Genomic DNA, 23789 nt, shown 5'->3' with positions numbered 1-23789 from the left:
TTCTTTTCTTTTTTTCTTTTATATATTTGCCTGGGAGTCTGCGTTTGAATGTTACATAAACAAGTTACTCCTGAATGATTTCCTATAGCAAGCTGTTCTGGGTTCTTTCCTTGTAGTTCTGTGTTTAGACACTTTTAGGCCAGTTGCATTGTATGGACCCACCAGCTGCAGGTTTAGCGTCGTGATTTATGAAACACGTTTCACCTCCCAGAATCTGCTGCAGCAATATTTAAAAATGCAGTACTGGCCTGCATTTTACAAAGACGCATTTGACTATTTTTCAGTATTTGTTCAGCAACTGAATAACAGTCCTAATTAAAAGTATAGGCTGTTAATTGATTCAAATTAATTGCATCTCAAATAATTGCATAAATCATGAACCAGCAGTCACTAATGTTGCCAGAAATAAACTTTCATTGATAATGAATTACTTCTTGTTGCTTTGTCACTGAAAATTGGGTATCAGTGTAAACACCCCTTAAGTGAGCATTAGTCTATGAATGATTTGTTAATTGTTACAAATGGGTTTTAAAATGTTCTATAATTTATTTTTCTTCCATAAACATGTCTATATGCCAAATATTTGTCTTTAGTCTGCTGTAATTGGCATGTTTTTAGTAGAATCAAGCACAGATAATAGCCCTCGTCACAATCCTAATTCACTCCTTTACGATAAGTATTTAACAGGAACTCACTGGGCTTATCAGACTCTAAGAATCTCTCTCTCTCTCTCTCTCCTGGGCAGGAGAGAATGACGTTCTTGCTCTCTAAAAGTGAGTTCATATGAAGTGAGATTGTTTGCAAGGGAAGAAAAGGACTGCTGTGGCAATCACTTTTGAGGGGGGTGATTAATTGGAGGATTAATTGTCAAGCTGGAACAAAGTAGGACATTGTGGGAACATTCTGCTTAATGAAGCATGTTGTAGTGACAAAAGAGAGATATCTCATGCATTCATATGGTTCCTTACACATAATTATGCTGCCTTTTAAGATACCTCATTTTAGGCAAATTCTAAAGCAGCATTGCATGTAATCCCAGAATGCATTGTAATAAGTTCTGATTTGAAAGACCTAAATGTAGATCATCTTATATATATATAAACCATTTTCTCTAAACACTGAAATTAGTCAAGTGAAGTTAGTCAAAAGTGTAGTAAAATATTACTTTACACAATACGTTGTGTTATGTATTTTTATGCTCATATTATTACTTATGCTCACATTTAAATCAGTTGCGAGTCTAGTCTGTTCACTTATGAGAATGTTCCCTATGTAGTCTATAGGGAGCTCACTTGTTTTGTCAGAGCTGTTGTCGTGGCTGTGCAGTTTTAACAGTTCCATCAGGTCTCTTTGCCACCTTTCTCCGGTGTTAATGTGGTGGATGGATCATTTGTCTTCACTAGCGCTGCTGTAGCGACAGAGTCAGCAAAATAAAGCTTCTACCTGCTGCCCCCTGCAGAGAGACAAGAGAAAGAGGGAGAGATGCGAATGCGCCTGTGGCTGATTGCTCTCATGCTGTTTGTATGCAGGATGCTGTAGTGAGCCGTATTTATTCCGCAGGGACCATCCAGAATAAGAATACTGAAATCATGAGATGAGGTGACAGGAAGTGCTTGAGGCTGTAGAGCAGTGCCATAACACTCACACAAATATCTAGAGCCTTCGATGACCTCATCTGAACTCGCTGGGATCAAAAGCCCTCTCCATCCACCACAAGAAGGAGACTATCAGAATACGTAGGCAAGAATCAGGCCTTATTTTCACATTTTTCAACAGTTACCCCTTGTAAATAATGGTTATAAATATTCAGCTGCGAATGCACCGAAACTGTTAGTTTTCTCTGGGTTCTTTATTTAAAAGATTGAAAATCACCAAGCAACAAACATGCAGCACAACCAGTGTAGTCCGATTCGCGAATGAAAGAATCTTGCGAGCCAGTTCTTCTTAATGAATCGGTCAAATTGGTTCACGAATGAATCAGTGATAAACTCTGCTGACTCACTGAATCAGGGTTACTGCATTAACAGTCTACTTTTGGTCATATGTGACTTGACAAACCAAGTTACTTACTGATATTGCTCTTTAAGTTTGTGGAATGTGTGTGTGTGTGTGTGTGTGTGTGTGTGTGTGTGTGTGTGTGTGTGTGTGTGTGTGTGACACACCAATCAGGCATAACATTATGACATAAGAGACATAACAATATTGTGTTGGTCCCCCTTTTGCTGCTAAAACAGCCCTGACCCGTCGAGGCATGGACTCCACTAGACCCCTGAATGTGTGCTGTGATATCTGGCACCAAGATGTTTGCAGCAGATCCTTTAAGTCCTGTAAGTTTGAAGGTGGGGCCTCCATGTTTGTTAAGATAGGATAATATCTGGCCGAGATACCACTATATATAAACTGAAAATCTGTAATGTGAGGGTGCAAAAAAATATAAATATTGAGAAAATCGCCTTTAAAGTTGTCTAAATTAAGTTTTTAGCAATGCATATTACTAATAATAATACACACAAATGTGACCCTGGACCACAAAACCATTCATAAGTAGCACGGGCATATACAGTGAGGAAAATAAGTATTTGAACACCCTGCTATTTTGCAAGTTCTCCCACTTAGAAATCATGGAGGGGTCTGAAATTGTTATCGTATGTGCATGTCCACTGTGAGAGACATAATCTAAAAAAAAAAAAAATCCAGAAATCACAATGTAAGATTTTTTTACTATTTATTTGTATGATACAGCTGCAAAAAAGTAGACACTAGAGACAAAATTGTACACCTCCACAAGGCTAGAAAGGGCTACGGGGAAATTGCCAAGCAGCTTGGTGAAAAAAGGTCCACTGTTGGAGCAATCATTAGAAAATGGAAGAAGCTAAACATGACTGTCAATCTCCCTCGGACTGGGGCTCCATGCAAGATCTCACCTCGTGGGGTCTCAATGATCCTAAGAAAGGTGAGAAATCAGCCCAGAACTACACAGGAGGAGCTGGTCAATGACCTGAAAAGAGCTGGGACCACCGTTTCCAAGGTTACTGTTGGTAATACACTAAGACGTCATGGTTTGAAATCATGCATGGCACGGAAGGTTCCCCTGCTTAAACCAGCATATGTCCAGGCCCGTCTTAAGTTTGCCAATGACCATTTGGATGATCCAGAGGAGTCATGGGAGAAAGTCATGTGTCATGTGTTCAGATGAGACCAAAATAGAACTTTTTGGTCATAATTCCACTAAACGTGTTTGGAGGAAGAAGAATGATGAGTACCATCCCAAGAACACCATCCCTACTGTGAAGCATGGGGGTGGTAGCATCATGCTTTGGGGGTGTTTTTCTGCACATGGGACAGGGCGACTGCACTGTATTAAGGAGAGGATGACCGGGGCCATGTATTGTGAGATTTTGGGGAACAACCTCCTTCCCTCAGTTAGAGCATTGAAGATGGGTTGAGGCTGGGTCTTCCAACATGACAATGACCCGAAGCACACAGCCAGGATAACCAAGGTGTGGCTCTGTAAGAAGCATATCAAGGTTCTGGCGTGGCCTAGCCAGTCTCCAGACCTAAACCCAATAGAGAATCTTTGGAGGGAGCTCAAACTCCGTGTTTCTCAGCGACAGGCCAGAAACCTGACTGATCTACAGAAGATCTGTGTGGAGGAGTGGGCCATAATCCCTCCTACAGTGTGTGCAAACCTGGTGGAAAAACTACAGGAAACGTTTGACCTCTGTAATTGCAAACAAAGGCTACTGTACCAAATATTAACATTGATTTTCTCAGGTGTTCAAATACTTATTTGCAGCTGTATCATACAAATAAATAGTTAAAAAATCATACATTGTGATTTCTGGATAATTTTTTTTATATTATGTCTCTCACAGTGGACATGCACCTACGATGACAATTTCAGACCCCTCCATGATTTCTAAGTGGGAGAACTTGCAAAATAGCAAGGTGTTCAAATACTTATTTTCCTCACTGTATATATATATATATATATATATATATATATATATATATATATATATATATATATATATATATATATATATATATATATATATATATATATATATATATATATATATATATATATATACAGTGAGGAAAATAAGTATTTGAACACCTTGCTATTTTGCAAGTTCTCCCACTTAGAAATCATATATATATATATATATATATATATATATATATATATATATATATATATATATATATATATATATATATATATATATATATATGCCCATGCTACTTATGACTGGTTTTGAGGTCCAGGGTCACATTTTTACTTTGTGGCAGGACACATTATCCTGCTGATAGGGGACACAGCCACTAGGGAATACCGTTTCCATGAAAGGGTGTACATGGTCTGCAACAATGCTCTGGTAGGTGGTACGTGTCAAAGTAACATTCACATGGATGGCAGGACCAAAGGTTTCTCAGCAGAACATTGCCCAAAGCATCACACTGCGTCCGCGGGCTTGTGTTGGAAATGTAACGTCCCGTACCATAACCGGCATGTTTTACCCTCTCCTTGGACAGCACACCAAATTCTACTTTACTCTATCTGATTATTTGTAAGTTTGAACTTGTGAAACCTCTCTTACATTTCAGTTTCAAAAACAGTGTTCCCTTGACAGCCTTACAACTACTTTTGTTTGGGGGGCGAGCCAAAATAGTCAACAGGCGGTATTATGCAAATGTGTTACATGGTGACGTAGCTACGCTATAGAAAAAAAATAGCAGGAGATACAAACAAGGCATTCAAGGCAGGTGATTTCTGTTGGAGAGATTCACTCCCTTTGGCATGGACTTTGTGCTTTGTTCATTTCCGTCTGCAGTCTGTGCTTCTCTGTTGTTGTCTCCAAATATTTCGCTGCAGTTGTGTTGGATTTGGATGAAGGAGAAATAACCAACAACAGGCTGCTGCAAGATTATTACATCTCCAATGAGACCAGAACCATTCTGGTCATGTCAGTTTTATCCGTCCCCTCGGATTCAGAACTGTTACAGTGTGGTTTATTGCAGAGCCTTCTGGGAGTTTAGGACACAATCCCGTTGCTTCGATTTTTTGATGAACAAATCTGATTCCTTGAAGGTTCTTTGCTTTTAACCTTTGGAAGAACGTAATTAAGCAGCCGTATTGGCTGGTGTTTACAGACAGTGATCCAAATAGGACTGTTTGTTCTGGATATGCTTTAATGTGATTCTCTTTGTTGTTCAGCCTCTCACAAAGTTTCGTTTTAATGAAGTGGCTCTTTGTGATTCACTATCACTATGGAATATTCTTTCACATGCTCAGAATAAACAAACTTGACATTCTCCTTCAGGTCCTCTTCAATCAAGATGGACTTGGGCATCATTATGGTGTGTGCTGACCTGAGCTAAAGATCTCCTTATGGGTCAGTACACTGTTTGTGCTCTAATTAAACACAAGGGAGGATTTTGAATTGGTTGCTGTCCAAATTCACACCAAGATGTTTTTGCTTTTGTCTTTGGCCCAGTTCTTTGCTGCCAGTGTTTTTTTTCTTTCTAGGATTATATGACTTATAGAAAATGTTGCATCATTATAAATGTCTGTTACGTCCCTTTTGATCGATTTAATGCGTTTTTTACTGAATAAAAGTATTCATTTCTCAAATTTTTAAAAGGTAGTGTATTCTTGACTTGTCGATGGATGTTTCAAGAGAGATGTAAGTGTAATACTAAAAATAAGGGAAAATAATCTTCTGTCTGACTATGTACTGTGCTTTGCATTGTGGTGTGACTCTTGTGGTCACATTTAAGTCATCAGAGGTCTGTACCAGCTTGTAACACTTAATAATAGGAAATTACCAGGGTTATTTTTTGACTTGCTTTATTTTTAACAGCTTTAATACGTACGTCGATAAATAGGACATTAAATACACTACATAAGCATACTTGCACAGAATGTGAATAATTGCCAAATTATGTTCTTTCACTCTGATACAAAAGAGAACTTTAAAATTGTTAATATCTCAGATATTAAAACAGCATGGAGTTTAACAAGTCCTCACTTTTTACACCGAAAAACTAATTAAAACTGACATGTTCTGTGACAGCATTTTTCTTCAGCAATTGAAAAATGACCTTTATTTTAATATGCATTACTCTGTGTTTCGACCACATGAAAATTCCCATTAATCACCTGTGTGAAATGACATATGACCCAGCAGCATGAAATAGTTATGTCAGAAAGGGCAAATGGCTGGATGTGAAAAATGCCATCACTGAGCCTTAGCTCTGATGAAGATAGCGGCAGGCTGCCCATATGTGGCTGTGATGAAAGATCACAGTGAATGTGGTTTTAATCTCTGAGCAATGTCTCTCAAGGACAACCGCTGAAGCACCTCGAAGTGCTCCCTCTCTCTCCGGAGCCGGCTTTGACGGATGGCCCAGCGGTTCTGAAATGATAGGCTATTATTTTACTTTGCATTGGATAAATGGCAAGGCTTGCAACTCTGTCCTTGTAAGGCCTGGCAGGACCAGATGGGGAGGATTGGTGGAGGGCTATGGGACGTGCTTTTGTTTGGACAACATGATTTCATTCCATTCATGAACTGAAGTGTTATTTTTTCCATGACTGTGCAGAGGTTCAAAAGAATTGCTTGAATTCATGAAAAGTCAGTGATTTAGTAATCAGCTTGTTTGAATCCCAGCAGGCTGTTTTGCAAATATCTATTAGTGCTTCCTACATGCCCATGGGGAAATGTCTCAAAATTTAGTTTGCGTAAAGGTTGAACAAGGTCTAAACTGATGCAGAATGCCCCACTCACTCACTCATGCTCTCTTCTCTTTTCCTCTCTTTGTCTTTCATAGGTCAGCTAGATTCATGGTCTCCACCACCGTACTTCGATGAAGACAGCTACCCCTCCCCTCCCAGGAATATGAAAGGTTTATCAAGCGGCCGTCCTCAGCTCACCTTCACATCAGGACACATCTGTGGGCTGCCAGACTGCGATCAGTCTCTTGATCACTTGCAGCATGTCGGCCCCGACTCTCGCTCTCCCTACCTGCTCAGTCCGACCGAGAGCTGCCCTCTGGATCCTCACCGCTGCTCGCCCCGCAGCTCCATCCACTCGGAGTGCATGGTGATGCCCGTTTCCATGGCATCTGACCACGTTTCCAGCAGCACCTTTCCCAGAATGCACTACAGTTCACACCACGACGGCTCGCGGGATGACGGCTCCACTTCACACGGTGGCAGCGGCGGTGGAGGGGTCGGTGTCAGTGTTGGTGGTGGGGGCGGCGGGTCTGGGAAGATGAACCGCATTCCAGCGAACCTCCTCGACCAATTTGAGAAGCAGCTGCCGATTCACAGAGACGGTTTCCACACATTGCAGTACCAGCGCACGTCTGCCACCACCACTAGCAGCGAGCAGCGCAACGAGAGTCCCGGGCGCATCCGACACCTGGTGCACTCCGTCCAGAAGCTCTTCACCAAATCCCACTCGCTCGAGGGGTCATCTAAGATGAACGGCACCAAGGGAGACTCTCGCTCAGACAGCGGACACCACCACCACCATCATCACGGACATCACCATGGAAACCATAAACACAGCAAACGGAGTAAGAGCAAGGAACGCAAGTCAGACTCCAAACAACGCTCAGGGATAGCTGGCTGGTGGAGTTCTGATGACAACTTGGACAGTGACAGCACCTACCGGACTCCCAGCATCATGAGCCGGCACCACGGAGATCATATCACTCACTGTTACCCAGACACGGGCCATGGGCACTTTGGCGACCTTTCTCTCAAGACCTCCAAAAGCAACAACGATGTAAAATGTTCAGCATGCGAGAGCATCGCTATGGCCCCGGAGGGCAAATTTATGAAGCGCAGCTCCTGGTCGACGCTGACCGTCAGCCAGGCTAAAGAAGCCTACCGCAAATCTTCCCTCAACCTAGAGAAACCGACCATGCCTCAAGATCTGAAGTCCTCCATGAGGCCTTGTCATTATTTGCAGGTGAGATCTCTTTCATGCAGATGCGAATGCAGGTGAGGACAGTGGTTCTCAACCAGGGGGCCTCTGCAAACTTCCAAGCAGGCTTCAAAATGACTTAAAATATATTTTAATTTAAGTAAACTACAACTAAAATGCAAGATATTTCTTATTTTAATTTGCCTCGAATTAATTCGAATAATGGCATTCGAATATTGGAGTGAACAGTGGGTGCCCTTGGAGTAAAAAAATGAGAACCTCTGCTCTAAGATGAGATTCAGTGTTTCAGTGTTTGCGTATGTAATGCTATTCATTTTTCAAACAAACCTCTGTGTGGCTGCTTTCTGATCCATGGCTTATTGGTGCCTGTAGATTGTTGTTTAATATTCAGAGGGTTCCCAACAGAGTCAAAAGTAATAGTCCACTGAAAGGGTTGTTACATAGTTGGGAATATGTTTGTTTTCGTTGATGGAGAATGTAGCCTGATTGAAGATTGTGCGTGTGTGTTGTTGTTGTGAGGTGCTAATGTGCTAAATTGAGAGGCAGATTTGTTGGTCTTGTCACTCTGACTAGACCAGTTTGTTCCTGTTGTTTATGTATGAAATTATTGCAAGCAATGAGTCATATTGATTAGCATTGATCTTTCTGTGCTAACGCGTGATTTTCCGAATGCATCACATTTCGTTGGGATTCATTATTCATTGTGCTGTCAGACCACTGTAAATAGCTTTTTGTTGTTTTCTAGTTCATTGTTACAATTAGGGCTGTTTATCCTATATATGGATGCTGGATTGTCACAGGTTAGCATTGTAGCAAAATGCAATCTGTTTCCAAAATTGCTGAAATGAATCACATATCTGTCATAGTAGAGTACAGCTACTATGCGAATGCTTTTGTAAATTGCTTTTCCTGATGGGATCATTTGTGTTTTAGTACATGCCCATGGCAGCTTTTTTAATAGCACTACTTTAAAGAGGACAGTGATATTGATTTAGTTAATTCATCCCATGTTAGAATTTGACTGTTGTTTTTGCCTCACTTTATATGAGGATAATGCTTTATTCTTATTCACAACTGGTTCTTTTTATTTTAGAGTTGACAATATAGTGGAAATTCACCCTATTTCCTAAACACATGATATTGACCTTTATTGTTAACTTTTTTTTTTTTATCTTGAAATTTTAAATCAAATTGTCATAACTTGACCTTCCGGTGAAACAACATCCTTTTTGTCTGGTTATGTATGCTGGACTTGGTTGTGTGACTGGTTCGTCTTCGGCCCTCACTACTTATTCATCAGCACCCCTACTGAATCTACTGCGCAAAATAATGGAGTCCTTAACAAATGACTCTTATGTGCCATTTCTTTTTAGGGAATTAAAAACATACAGAACAACCAGTGTAGTCTGATTTTGAACTAATTAATCGAATGAGTTCTTTTTAGTGAGTTAAAAACATGTGGAACAACCGTTCAGATTCTGAAATAATGTAATTTATTTTATTGAATGATTTTTATCAATAGTATTCTAATATTCTAAATATTTATGAACGAATAACAGTATGTTACCACATTGTTTAGAACTGTAGTATATATATATATATATATATATATATATATATATATATATATATATATATATATATATATATATATATATATATATATATATATATATATATATATATATAGTTGATTGTTAGATTGTATTTATCTTTGAAAAGACTGAAAAGTCATCAAAAAGTCTTTGCAAACATATATTCTGGAATTGGATGAATTTCCATGCTGTTCCAGTTAGTCTGTGCTTGCTAGTGGTGGTTTATCTGGTGGACGAGCAATAGCCTTTAACTGGTGAAGCTAGTTGACCAATGTTGATTTATGTAACCAGGTTGGGAGACTAGCATCCAAAACACAACATATGCTGGTCTGTCAGAACTAGTTAGTGTTGCAGATGTCTGACTCAACCAGTTAGATCAGCATGTACAAGGAAAAAACACCCTCAGTGATCATCTGCTGACACAGCAGCCTCTACCAGTCCTGTACTTATGCAATAGCACAGCAGAAGCAGTGAGGCTGATGGCCCCATTGAGATAATTAATGAATGGATGGATCTGAGTGTTTCCTCGGGGAAAGAAAGAATCCAGAGTTCCCAGAAAGAACCTAAATCAATATTAAGTGTTACGTTTTAGAGGCTTGTAGAGATATAATTCGGGTCCCATTGAGTCAACTTAGACAATTCTGAGTGTATATCATAAGCATATTTTGTGTCAATAATGGCAGTGACAGTGTTTCTGATATTTTTCTGAAGTGTTGTGCTGATACTGCCATTGGTCAGTGAGGTTAATAGTTGTATAGGTAGAAAGTATGTTGGTTAGAGTGCAGAAATTGTGCCCAGCCTTCATCATCTCATCTAAATCCAATTTGTAAATAGCGTTTTGGTAAAGCTTATGGATAGAATTGTTATTGATTTTATATAGACAACATTGTAACTTTTACAGGTCACACAAGACGTAAAGGCTCAACTTGTACAACAGACACATTTTTCTTTCGTCATCCATTTAAAAAAAAGGCTAATTGGTTTTCATCAGTAATCACTCAAATGCATCTGTGACAAAAATGTGGACTTTCACTGAGGGATGAAAGCAACTCTTCCCATCTATCTTTCTTAGCACAGCAATTAGCTTAAGTGTGTTTGTATTTCAAATATGTCTAAGTGGATTAAACATCAGCCTGCAGAAAGGGGACAGAAACCATCCAACAGTCAATGACTGATGCATCTCTGGGTCAGGCGTTTAATAGGTTCTCTCGACCCCAACAAAAATAGCCTGCGCCGTCTATCACGCTGGTGCTATTTTTGGCTGCTGTTATCGATGCAGCCAGCTGTGACGCAAACTCCCTGGGAAGGACGTGCGCCCCTTCATTCTGATGGTCCGGTGTCCTGAACACTGCCAGCCAAACGATAGCAATAAAGCAGCTATTTTTGGTGTGTGTTCATCATGGATTGCATGTCGTGAGTAGATGGAATCATTAGCTAAGATTGTGATTTGGATAAAAATCAATGCTAAATGGTTTATGAGATGACTTTTGGCAAGGGTTTCCTCCACGTTTCAACACTTCTTAAATAAATCATCGATCATGTTATAAGGAGGACAGCAGTTCATTTCATTGTAGACAGCAGCCTCGGTGCTGTGATGGATAGCAGTTCCAGTTGCGTTATGCGTAAAATGTTATGAACGTTCAAACTGGCCCCTAAAGTTTTTAAGCGGGTTCACATGGATTTTGAATGCAACTACCGAACATCCTATTTATTGAAAAAGTGTTTTTCCCTAGATAATTTGCTTTCAGCTGACAGATCTGCACCACCTTTGAAGCTTAATCGGATTATTCCCCAATGATGTGTTTACATTAAGGCTTTTCATTCCCTATAAACTATCAATCGGATTACGAACAAATTATTAAAATGCTTGTAAACGAAGCAAATGATTTCACTGTCAGATGTGTTCATTTTAAACATTTCAGAATGAATTTTATGGTGATATCAGTTACCACCATGTGGATATCCCTAGCTCTAGGTCCTAATAAAACTCTTATGGCCCTTTTTACATGTACTGCAAAAAATAAATCATTTTCTTAATATTTTTTTTCTTGTGATTTTATATTTTGTATTTATATATAATGTTATTCCGCAAGTGTAACACGCTGGTCCAAGGAAGACGAAGATGATTATCACTATAACTCACTATAACTATAACAATTTATAAGGAACATAGATAAACAGGCAAATGCATGCGCAAGCACTCTTCACAAAGCGACGTGAGCATTTGAAATGCTTTAAAAGGTCATAGTAATATAAGAATATCCTGTAAGTTTCAGAGCTGAAAACTTCCCTGTTAGTCAAAGAAAAGCTTTTATTGACACCAGGCCCAGCAAACGATCGATCTCAGAATGCGCCAGGCTATTACGTCAGCGTAAAGTGAAGCACCGCCTCAACATAAGAAGAACAACGCCTGATTCTGTAGCCCCGCCCACCGACTCGTGCCACTAACATAACACAGGCCTACATGGAGCTAAACCGGATAGAATTTCTAAACATACCGCATAAGCTTCATTCGGATTCCAATATTATGAATGCATGGATGAACTTTATTTTTAATGAATATCCAGCTCACGTGGGGAAGACTGTTCTTTCATTTCACTGGATTCGTTTGTAAACAAGAGGCTGGATTTGCAGACAGGATGAGATTAACCACACTTATGTGAGTAAAAAGGTTTTTATATATTTGATAGTATTGCATTGTTACAGATCGTTTGATATCTATTGATTATGTGTACATGTCTAACTTAACATTAGCACGCTGTCATGCATTATTTGTGGTGGTGTTGATTCATTGCGATTCAGGATCAGACTCGGACATGTATGGGCTAGGGCTCGCAAAGCCCAACTATGTGTGGGCTATGTGTTTTTCAGATGGGCTACCAAAACGTTAGCCCAAAACAGGCTATCTTAAATAGTGAAATAACATTCCTTTCTTGATGTGCATTCACTCTCTTGACTTGATATTTGAAGGAAAAATACAATTGTGGAAGTTATGATCATGCAGTCTGCAACATACTTGTGTGTGTGTGTGTGTGTGTGTGATTGTATGATGCACGGTTTACACTTATATCCACCGATCGGGCGGGCCAAGTATTAAAAAAATAACATTACAATTAATTGCGGGAGGATGATATATAAATCATTGTGTTTGTTTGATAAAGATATTTTGCGAGCCCTGTGGGACAAATCATTTCGGTTGCCATTTCTCACAGGCTTTCAAAACAATTCCTTGTGTAGCCTACTCACAGGGGAGCTGAATCCTGTTATCCAATCCTAGCCATGGGCGTTTACTACCAAGTGTTCAGTGCGGCACGCCCATCAAACCCAGTGTTTCTTGGGAGAGCCTCAAAACCAGGGCAGAAAATAGCCTATTACTTGCATTATGATATTTTTTATGTAAAAACCATGCGAACGTCATAAGTCAATCAGACAATAGTATACATTTTTTTTTTTTTTTAAAACAGTTCATGACCCCTTTAAGCCTTCGTAGAGCATTTGTAAGGAAAATACCAGCGGGCGAGAACACACACTATAAGCATGTGTCAACCTTTCCGAACGTTATGAAAGATTATTTTATGGTTAGAGTGGTGTGTGTGTGAGTGAGAGAGAGAGGAAATGGAAGCAATCTGAATACCGGTGTTTCTAAAACATGCAGCGCCATTGTGCACCTGCAGTTAAAATCTAAGCTCAGAATAGTTAAAGAGAGAATCTTTTCTCCCACCCCTATTTTATAGTATGACCAACACAATATTAGATCGCTTAAGCACAAATTGTTCTTTCCTTTAGGCCAGACATAGGCGTAACGTGCAGAGTTGATGCTTTTTCTGCAGACTGCTTACGCTCGCGTCACGTGACCAGACGTATTTTATCATATCGCGATATTATCGCAAATGCAATTAATCATTCAGCCCTAGTTCAATTCATCAAAGATTCCTAAAAACAATTAGCATGGTTTCCACACACACACAAAAAAGAATTATTTGTGCAACTGTTTTCAATAATAAATTGATAATAATAAATGGTGAAATAGTGCCCGCAGCTGCGTTCAGTCACTTCCGTGTTAATCTAAGCGCAGGGCTCCAGACTGTAGCCGAATATATACTAGTGTCTGTGAATATTAAACTGCAAAATACTATTTAAAGGTCCCCTTCTTCACGATTCCATTGTTCAAACTTTAGTTAGTGTGTAATGTTGCTGTTAGAGCATAAATAATACCTGTAATATTATAAAGCTCAAAGTTCAATGCCAAGCGAGATATTTTATTTAACAGAAGTTCCCTTTCAAAGCCTACAGCGAACGGCTGGCTTGGACTACATCCTGGTACTTCCTGCTTTAATTACGTCAGTAGAGCAGTAGAACAGACTAACCTCCGCCCACAAAGAAACGCGAAAAAGGGGGCGCGGTCTTGTTGCTGTCCCACGTGGAGAAGCGGACGGTCGCGTGGAGAAAAGGAACTGTTGCGTTGAGTGTGTTTATCGCCATGTCATCGAGACGCTGTTATTTTCATCCAGGAGTCAAATCACCTTTGTTTGGCTTTCCCAGGGACGCTGTAGAGATTATTGAACGCATACATCTCTCTGTTAAGAGGCGTGACCTTTCCAACGTGCGCTAAACTGCTGTCAAATTACAACACAGGAACCGCTTTCACGTGCGCTATTCTGTGGTCGAATCACAGCACAGGAACCGCTAGCACAATCAGAACTCGTTACGTATTTCTGAAGGAGGGACTTCATAGCACAAGGAAATCACCAGCCGTTTTTAGGACAGTGGAAACAGCGGTACACAGATAAGTAAATTGTGTGAAAAATACTGTGTTTTTTTACACGCGAAACATGAACACATGTTATATTGCACACTGTAAACACAATCAAAGCTTCAAAAAAACACGAAGAACGGGACCTTTAAATATTACTCCTGCAAATTCTACGTCTCTGTGGATGACGGGCGCAGATGCACACACACACACACGCGCGCGCGCGCGCGCGACACTCGCTCGCTCTCTTTGTAGTCTCTGCCGTGTGTCACTATATGAGGACACGAACGCATAAACTGTCACTTTATGAGAATTTACCGTTTCATTTGAGAAAACAGTCATGTCATATGAACACAGACACTCAAAGATCTTCACGGCAACCCACCAAAATAAAAGTTTGGTTTAACGTGAATAAATTGACAATATATTAAGCTACTCTTGTAGCCTACAGTAGATTTAGCTACGTCTCTATGTAATAATAATACGTCTCTATTAATAATATTAATTATGCCTAGACCGTTGCTTATTTTTTACTTGTTTTGTTGTAAAGAGATTATTTTCTGATTAATATATTTTTTTTTTATAATCCTAGACTTATTTGTTGCACAGTTTTTTATACAGTTATATTGTAAAACTAAAATATCTTTTTCAGTTTGCGGTGTTAGATTTGTGGCTCCATTTGAAGTTATTTTTCGCTTAAGAAAAATAAATAATATTACTGTCAAATGCATGTCAGATAATTCAAATACTGTAATAAATACAGTAGTTCACTGTATGTATTTGTTCATGTTTTATAAAGGGATAAGTCTGAAGCACACCATAAAATAATTCTAGCAATTCATACAGGGCTAGTAGTATATACAGCTGTATATACAGATACACACCCAGGTATCGGATCAGTACTCTGTATCGGCCGATACCCTGAGCCCAGGTATCGGAATCGGTATCGGGAAGGTAAAAAGGGTAACGGAACATCTCTAAATAAAATGAAGTAAGCTTATTGTTAAATTTGTGGAAAATCGGGTGACCAGATCGCAAAAAGCAAAGCTTAAATTTGGCTCACCTCACAAAGCCTACCTCTCTCGTTCGGCATATGTTTCCATGGCTGCGCTGTAACATTTAATTGTGAACCTATTATTTATTTTGTAAATAAAGCTTTGTGCTTAACTTCTCTCATAATATTCACAAAAAACAGCATTCACATACAAAAAAAAAAGTGTTTTGGCCGACCACCGCCGGTGCTACTCAGCCACCGCAGTGGCGCGGTTGTCACTTTTACCGGCAAAGCCCTAGCACTCCGTAAACCACTGTCTGATCACGTGCCTCCATGAGCCAATCAGAGTTGTTCCCTGCACCGCACAGCTTAGTTTCTAGATGTAGACAGTCACAGAGGACAGAGTAACGTGAGGAAAATTCCACACCAGATAGCAGTCGGTCATAAGGCTACAAACCTCTTAACAAAGAATAATTCAAATTAAAATCAACAATAAATAATTAAAATTAAAATTATTTTTAATTAAAATAAAAAAATCAATAAATAATCGTGATTATTAATCGTGATCTCAGTATTGATCAAAATAATCATGATTAACATTTTGGCCATAATCGTGCATTTGAATGATAATGTGTTTGTATATAAATTGCAGCAGTGCACAATACATCATATCATGAATATAAAGAACTAACTTGGGACAACGATAATTCTGACATGGTTTTTCACATCAAACTTTGTATTATATTCCTGCATGTGGGAGATGAATCATGTAAACCATTGAAACTGCGCATAATAACATAACTTATCCTCTGTTTTTCCTACACTCAGCTAAGGAAGGAGACAGATCACGTGTATTCCAGTGTCTTCGGTCCCATTGGTAGTCGCCGCATCACACCGTGGCTCATTTGCATCAAGTTGAACTTTTCTCCACTTTGTGTGAATGTCCTTAAAAGTAAAGGAATTACATTTTCAAACATTATGACATTGACATTTCAGTAGAGGTTGGCAAACATCACTGAGCTTAGTCCACTGCACTGTGAGCATCAGAAGTATTCATTGTCTGAATAATAAAAGATCACTCTAAATAAACAGTCCTCTCTAGGTGAGTCTTGCAGCGACTAACCGCAAACTCTTTTGCACTTTGACACACAGTTTACCCTTCTCGTTATGATTCTGCCTTGTTCTTTCATTCTTTGTATTCTTCACCTGCCTCAAAAGGCTACAAGAAGAGAGGATTGCATTTTAATAGATTTTCTGATAGGTCAGTGGAGGTGAATCTAATAACCAATTAATAAGACTGTTTACAAGCCAGCAGAAGCCAAACAGCAACCCTTACACACACACACACACACACACACACACACACAGAGAGGGAGAGAGAGGGACTCAAAGAAATTCTGTCGTGACAACAACTCAATAAACTGTGCGAGTCAGACAACAAAAGAGGTCAGACACAGCTTGTGTGTGTGTGTGGATGGGCAAGGGAATGTTGGTGACAGCAGATACTATTTGCGTTGCTGTTTGATCTTTCAGACGAGATAATCAATGGCTTAAACTGAATTAGAGTAAAAAATATTTCAGTGGCATATATTGTTAACATTCAGTGCTTTTCTGAATTGTATTATTTTGTTTGACTGCAATATTTTGTATTTTGCGATTTAAATGTCTCATAAGGAACATTTTATTATAGTTTGAGTATGACTTTGTGGTCAGTAAATGTTTTAATGTTTTTGAAATAAGTTTCTTTTGCTGCCTTTATTTGATCAAATATTTAAAATATCTGTTTTTTTATTTTAATTTACTTTAAAATGTAATTTATTTCTGTGACGGACAAGCTGAATTACTCCAGTGTCACATGGTCCTTCAGAAACATTTAAATAATTTATCATTTCTTATTATTATCAGTTACTGCGTAATACTTTGTGTTGCACTGTTTAATATTTTTGTGGAAACCATGAGACATTTTTCCAAGATTCTTTGAAAAGAATGCTGTCAAAAAAGCTTTTATTAGATTTTTTTGTAACAATTTAAATGTCTTTACTGTCTCTTTTAGTTAATGTGTCCTTGCTAACTAAAAATATGAATTTCTTTAAAGAAAATCAGTCTAGTGTAGATGCATGTCATTTAAAAAAATAAGTATAATATAATGTTTTTTTCCCTGGAAATTCAGTAGAAAATTTTGCATATATATATTTTATATAATCCAGTGAATTAAATACTTTACAAATTAAACTTTTCTTAACTAACTTATATTAAACTTAATCCTTTTCTTATTATTTGGGTCTAAACCACTAGAAGTCTGAGCTGTTATTGGGCCCTTTAGGAGTTTTGACATGCTCTGACATTTGTGCTTTTTTTCAGTTGCTTATAAACATATTAATGGCAAAAGTTTAATTACACTGTATTCAGCACAAACTACCATAATATCTAAGCAACATGTATATACATGCTTGTATTTTTGAGAGAATAATGTTTATGCATGGTTTAAAAAAAAAAAAAAGTGTCCACACGACTTTTGACTAATGGGTGTTGTTGCCTTGAGTTTTTCCTTCAAACTGATGTGAGAATCATTGCGCCTACTTATTCACATAAAACAATATATTATTTTACATTTTGTAAGACACTTTTTCTTTACAAAGGCAGTATGCGAGGAGGCGTGAAAGATCATGAATAATGTTGGGTATCACACCTGAGAGAACAAAATAATGCATAATGGGCCGCATAATGACCTGCATAATGAACGAGCTTCAGGTATGTGACTGAGAGGGAGCTAAGCAACAGGACAAAGGAAATTATATTTTGTTGTAGTTTATTTAGAATGTAGTCAACAAAGGCCTATTATATTTTAAATGATCAAAAGATTTGACTACACTGCAAGAAATGCTCTTCTTATTTAGTATTTTTTCTTGTTTCTAGTCCAAATATCTAAAAATTCTTAAATCAAGTTTCCTTTACTAGATAAGTAAAATTTTCTAGGGGAAAAAAATAAAATTTTAAAAAACTTAAACTGCCAAAACAAGAAACAAGATTTCAATCAGAAATGTTTTTGAAAATTGTAATATTGTGACACTGAACCCAATTCAGTATTCAGTAAATACAAATAACTGAATAATTGGTAATGATGAATGTTATAAGTAAAATATTTGGGATTTAAAACAACATAATGCAATGCAATTATGGTTTCGGATAGTATAGGGTGAATTCAGGTTGATTGGGACACTTTTTCCCAGTCATTTCAATGGCAAACATTTTCTGAATAATTTGATTTTGTAAACGATCAGATACACACAATACTAAAATATAATTTCGAGTTTCGGTTCATTTGAGACATGCGTGCAATGCATGATCGCCAGTGCTAAAGCTAATGTCTCTGTTATATTGGCTTATTAAATAAGAAGCAAATATTAGGGCTGGGCGATATGGCCCAAAAAAATTATCACAATTATTATTACCATGTGGTAAACCTATGTTAAGCAGTGCACGTCGCTCTGTTTTATGTCAGATTGCAAATAGCCAAAATATCTCAAAAGTCAAACCAGTTGAAGTTGAGTGACCTTTCTTGTCAACGATATCTGTGTGCGAGCGCTGAATTTTCGTCACTATCGCTCATTGTTCTTGCTCCACTCCACTCCACTCCTCCAAGCCTGTCAGCCTGTCGGCCACTGTGACTGTCAACAACACCGCGTGCGGCACCCAGAAGCCCGGTCTGCACACCGCATGCGTAGCATTACGCATAGTTATAACTGTTATTATCGTTTTATCGCCCAGCCCTAGCAAATATGTTAAAAACATTGATTTAAATTAGGATATAATTTATACAAAACGTAATTCACTTTAAAGAAAAGCTTTCTACAAAACAAAACAGTCGACTGTTATGAAGTGAGTTTGGAGTAAAAGTGTCATTAAATGTTCTCTTTTGTTGGACAACAGTTTTGTAAACACTTTCTCATTACAAGTTTGGAAAGATGTTTGGCGAGTTGCTTTTCAAATGCATGTTATAAGTGACACAAACTCAGCTGTTGGGGTAACAGTTTAGGACCAGTAGTGAAAAATGAAGAACAAGAGTCAGGAGTGTAATTAGTTAAAGAAAAATGTACTGAAGAATAGTTTGCAGTTTCATCAGCAGAAGCCAGCTTCAAGTCTCACAAGGAGTTTGTAGGCCGCACTCCCTTTACCAGCCTATCGTACATACAATTTCAAGGTCTAGCCACATCATTACTGCCAGGTGGATGATTCTGATTGGCTCAGAGAAAATGGAAAGTCATGGTAAATTTCCACACTTTGTCATTTAATCAGATTCACGTGTACATATATCACTTGTGATGCTTTCACCCCAGAATTAGGCACGTAGTGGCCTTACAGATTCAGGAGCAGGCGCCAGCTTGCCCAGAACAACACGTCCACCCATCTCTTAGGATGCCTGTAATCCACCTCCAATACTGATCTGTAACACGAAATACAGCGCACATACACAGATACACAGTCTCTCCAAGGTTGGAGTTGGTGAGCTCTAGTACTGACAAGAAAAAGTTTCCCATAACATACTGATTACATGTGCTTTCTCTCAGTGAGAGGTACAGACAGGCCATATTCATACAATTCTTTAGTGTTTCACTAAAAGGAAATATAAAATAAATAAAATATAAAAAATTAAAGACAAATCTATATTTCATATCTGGAAGCCGGGCTAAGTGAGCAAAATTGTTACTGCACTCCTGTCAGGTTAGGGGTGTGTGATACCTCCAAAATCCAAACACATGACTGAAATCAAGTGTTTTAGTGACACATCACACATCCCTAGGACAGACCCTCAGTCAACACTCAGAGACCAAATATAAACTTTAGAAAATATAAAGGAAGAAACAAAATCATAACTGGAGAGAATCATTAAAAAACATCATAATAATATAGAAAGAAAAATATTGATTAAGGCTCTGATTATAAATTTAATTAGGATATATACAATTATATTGAAGCGGTGGTGGATTTCAGAATCACCTTTCACAACGCTTGCCGAGATGGAGCAGCATTTACACGAACCAAACGATCCGCTTATTCTGATCAGTGCTGCACTTCACCAAGGGCTCCAGACTAACTTTTTGTCTTGGTTGCACTGGTGCACCTAACTAATTTATTTAGGTGCACCAGCACAAAATACGGACTTTTTAATTTCCTCTGCCTGCTTTATATATATATATATATATACCTGGTACAAATTTTGCCCTTCATGACAACTGTGAGGGGGGTGATTTTTTTTTGTAACTCATTCGTTTACATTATATAAAGCATTAAAGTTCTGCATAATTAAGGGCGTGGCCACTTAGAGTGACAGGTGGATTGCCGTTTGTCTGCTGTCTGTCCGTCATCGCGTCACTTCAGCTCCGCCCATGTTCCGCCTTTTTGCCCATTTTCTGTTATCCGGGACTGATGCGCTGCCAAGATGGCAACGACCATCTCGTCCATACTTTGCGCTTCAGAACAGCTCATCAGAATCCTATAGGTGACGTTACGGACACTACGTCCATATTTTTTTACAGTCTATGATAACAATGCACAATCACAGTAGTGACACCGACTGGGTTAAGCATTTACTGTATCTGAGGGAAATGTTGCAGCGCGTTCTGCAAGTCTCTTCAAAGGAAGATTACAAATGGCGACCGCCAAATTATTACACACGAGGATTTTGTTTTTGTGGTTTGCTTGACGATGTGAGTACAGGACTTATTTCACTTAATGTAACGTTAGACTTTTTTAATATGCCTAAAACATACGGAGCTATTCCTAGATGTTTTGATTCTTGCGCCACCTGAGCTGACACTGACAGACGGTTGTCATGACAATGAAGTAGTTTAGGGCGGCACAAGTTCACGTTCCTTCTCTCTCACACACACACACACACACATGCGCTCACACAGACACCTTCAGTGAAATGGACTCACAAACAGTTTCAGCGTCGCGTTTAGTTTGCTGATGCTGATTGCCGTAACTGATTCAATGGTGCTGCTCGCAATTTCAATCACACACACAGCGCAGAGCAGGAATATCTGGACCACAGCCAATCAGAGGCAAAGACCTGCCCCATCTCTGTCTCTGATTGGTTTAGACCACGACATGATCTAACCATGAGTGTGTGAGTTCAGTGACAGTCAAAGGAGAGGCAAACGCTTCTTTCGTGGAGAGGCAGCTGAGCGCATGCAATGACGTTAGGTGCACCGGTGCGACCTAGGAAAAATTTGAGTCGCACCTTTACAAATTTTGGGCGCATGTGCGACCAAATTGGTCGCATTCTAGATCCCTGACTTCACCATGAATCACTCTGCGCATATATTTATTTAAATAAATCACAGCATTTGCGATTTCATAATAGCACTAAGCACAATCGCGATTTTGGTTAATCATGCACACAAACAAGCACACAACAAAAACTCACTTTTGCACAAACAAGCGGCTCTGTCACACATGCAAAACTGTATCGCACACTTGCTGTTGTGATGATTTTATTTATCTAACAGACAGATTTTTTTCATAGCACGTGCGACATGGCCTATATGGTCACACTGTTTACAGCCATGGTCATACGGGCTATCCATAATGGGGGAGAGGGACTCAAATCTCAGCGATTTATCAAGACTTTTACACCACAGATTGTGTCTGTCCTCTGGCGTTTTTGGTTAATTAAATGTCTAAAAATATCAATCTCCTTCAAGACTTAATTAACCTAAAGACTTCTATGGATTTTGTGTGTGTGTGTGTGTGTGTGTGTGTGTGTGTGTGTGTGTGTGTGTGTGTGTGTGTGTGTGTGTGTGTGTGTGTGTGTGTGTGTGTGTGTGTGTATGCGGGTGTGCGCGTGTGCGCATGTGTGTGGGAGTGTGTACGGGTGTCTGTGACATTTACTAATTTTCATTGACTCCTGGATCAGAATCATTCTTCTTGCAGAATGCTAAAGACCACAAGGCCATTGAAATGTGCCCCCTGTGTCCTGGACGAGACGCTGACTGATAAACAAAAGGTTTTGGTAAAAGGACACAGAGTTAATAAAGCTGTTTTATTTTAAATGTCATATACTGTGGTTTAATTGATTTGAATCCTTAATGAAATGAATTTTTTTTAAAACACTATTTATAATTTGTCATTTACTCACCCTCATGCCATTCCAAACTTGTTTGACTTTCTTTCATAGAAAAGAAATGCAAAAATGAAGAGTTTTACTTGCCGATCATTATTCACCAATAATCATCACCTCAATTTAGCTATTAACCACAACCGAAGTAAACCAAAATAAACACGAGAGCAGAACTGAGAACTACAATGAAACATCAAACAAATGACAACACAGGAGCTTGTATCATTTAGCCAGTTTATGTGGATAGCCAGGTTTCACTTTAGTTTGCGCCAACCCTGAAACCATTATAGTGGTTTGGCTTTTAGCAGTGTTCATCGCCATAGTAACTTACGCTCCACTGCTAACCTGCTCTGGGGCAGGTTATGTTCCAGGTAAGAGATAGAGATTTCAAACCAAAATTTGACCAATCAGCTGTGAGCAAAGTGACACATGTCTGATGCAATAAAGTCACTCCCCCTGTTTCTACTCCAAATTAAAGGTCACTACACAGCAAATGATTTTTAAAGATACAATTGTGTGGCTTTTAGCAATGCTTGTTTCTAATAATAATTTTGTATGATTTAGATATTATTTATGTAATTATTATACCCTTAATCCATTACACATGTATAATTTTAGTTTATCAATTATTATTAAGCACTTAGTTTAAATGAATATAAATATATAAAGGTAATATAAATAAGCTTTAGAATAAATAGATAATGCTATAAAAATGACTTCATGTGAGCTTAAATGTTAAATTCTCTCTATATCAACTACATAAACTAACTTCACAACTTTTACTTGCATTGATATTGCAGGATTTTTTCTTTTAGTTGTCTGCTTTAATACACAGCTCTTTTCTTGCTGTGTAAATTTGTTTTAATTCTCGTAATATTCTGCAGAAGAGAGAAGTGAATCATCAACAACAAACAGCATCTAAATCAAAACGGCAATGTTTTTTCATGAAACTTACCCACATTCAAGTGTTGATAAAAAAGAAAGAAAGCATGAAGCTGGGAATAAAACAGAGGGTCTGTTCTTTCTTTTGATGTATTGCATGTTTAGATATTCATACAACAAGATATTCTGTCGGCCATGAAACTTGGCGCTGGCGGTGACTGGCAAATATCATGTTTACGTTTACTTAAGACATAACCGACTATGTATGTGTGTAGGCAGGTCACGATAAAAAAATTTGCTGGAAGATAAATTGGCCAAGAAATTATTGCGATAAACGATAATATTTTCATTCAGAGACCATTTTAATCTAAAATAATGATAATGGCATAATAATGCAGGTACGCCTTTTCAGAGAGCAATAAACTTTTATTTCTAAAGACTATTTAACACTGAAAACGGAAAGCATTTTAAATATCCACAA

At 38.5% G+C, this 23789-nt stretch overlaps 1 protein-coding gene across 1 annotated transcript in view; it reads left to right on the top strand.

The window, feature by feature from the left end:
• dlgap2a (discs, large homolog-associated protein 2a) overlaps positions 1-23789 on the top strand; it is a gene marked incomplete at its 3' end in the record, with an annotated part of 179411 nt that overhangs the window by 114453 nt on the left and 41169 nt on the right. The window contains 1 exon segment of the mRNA XM_079833680.1: positions 6838-7985. Coding sequence (XP_079689806.1) covers positions 6906-7985 — 1080 coding nt within the window. The 5' untranslated portion in view covers positions 6838-6905.

This window comes from Gobio gobio (assembly GCF_949357685.1).
Source record: "Gobio gobio genome assembly, chromosome: 13".
In the NCBI taxonomy this organism is placed as follows: Eukaryota; Metazoa; Chordata; class Actinopteri; order Cypriniformes; family Gobionidae; genus Gobio; species Gobio gobio.
The sequence above is the reverse complement of the archived record's forward strand: the minus strand, read 5'-3'. Positions and strand labels throughout refer to the sequence as shown.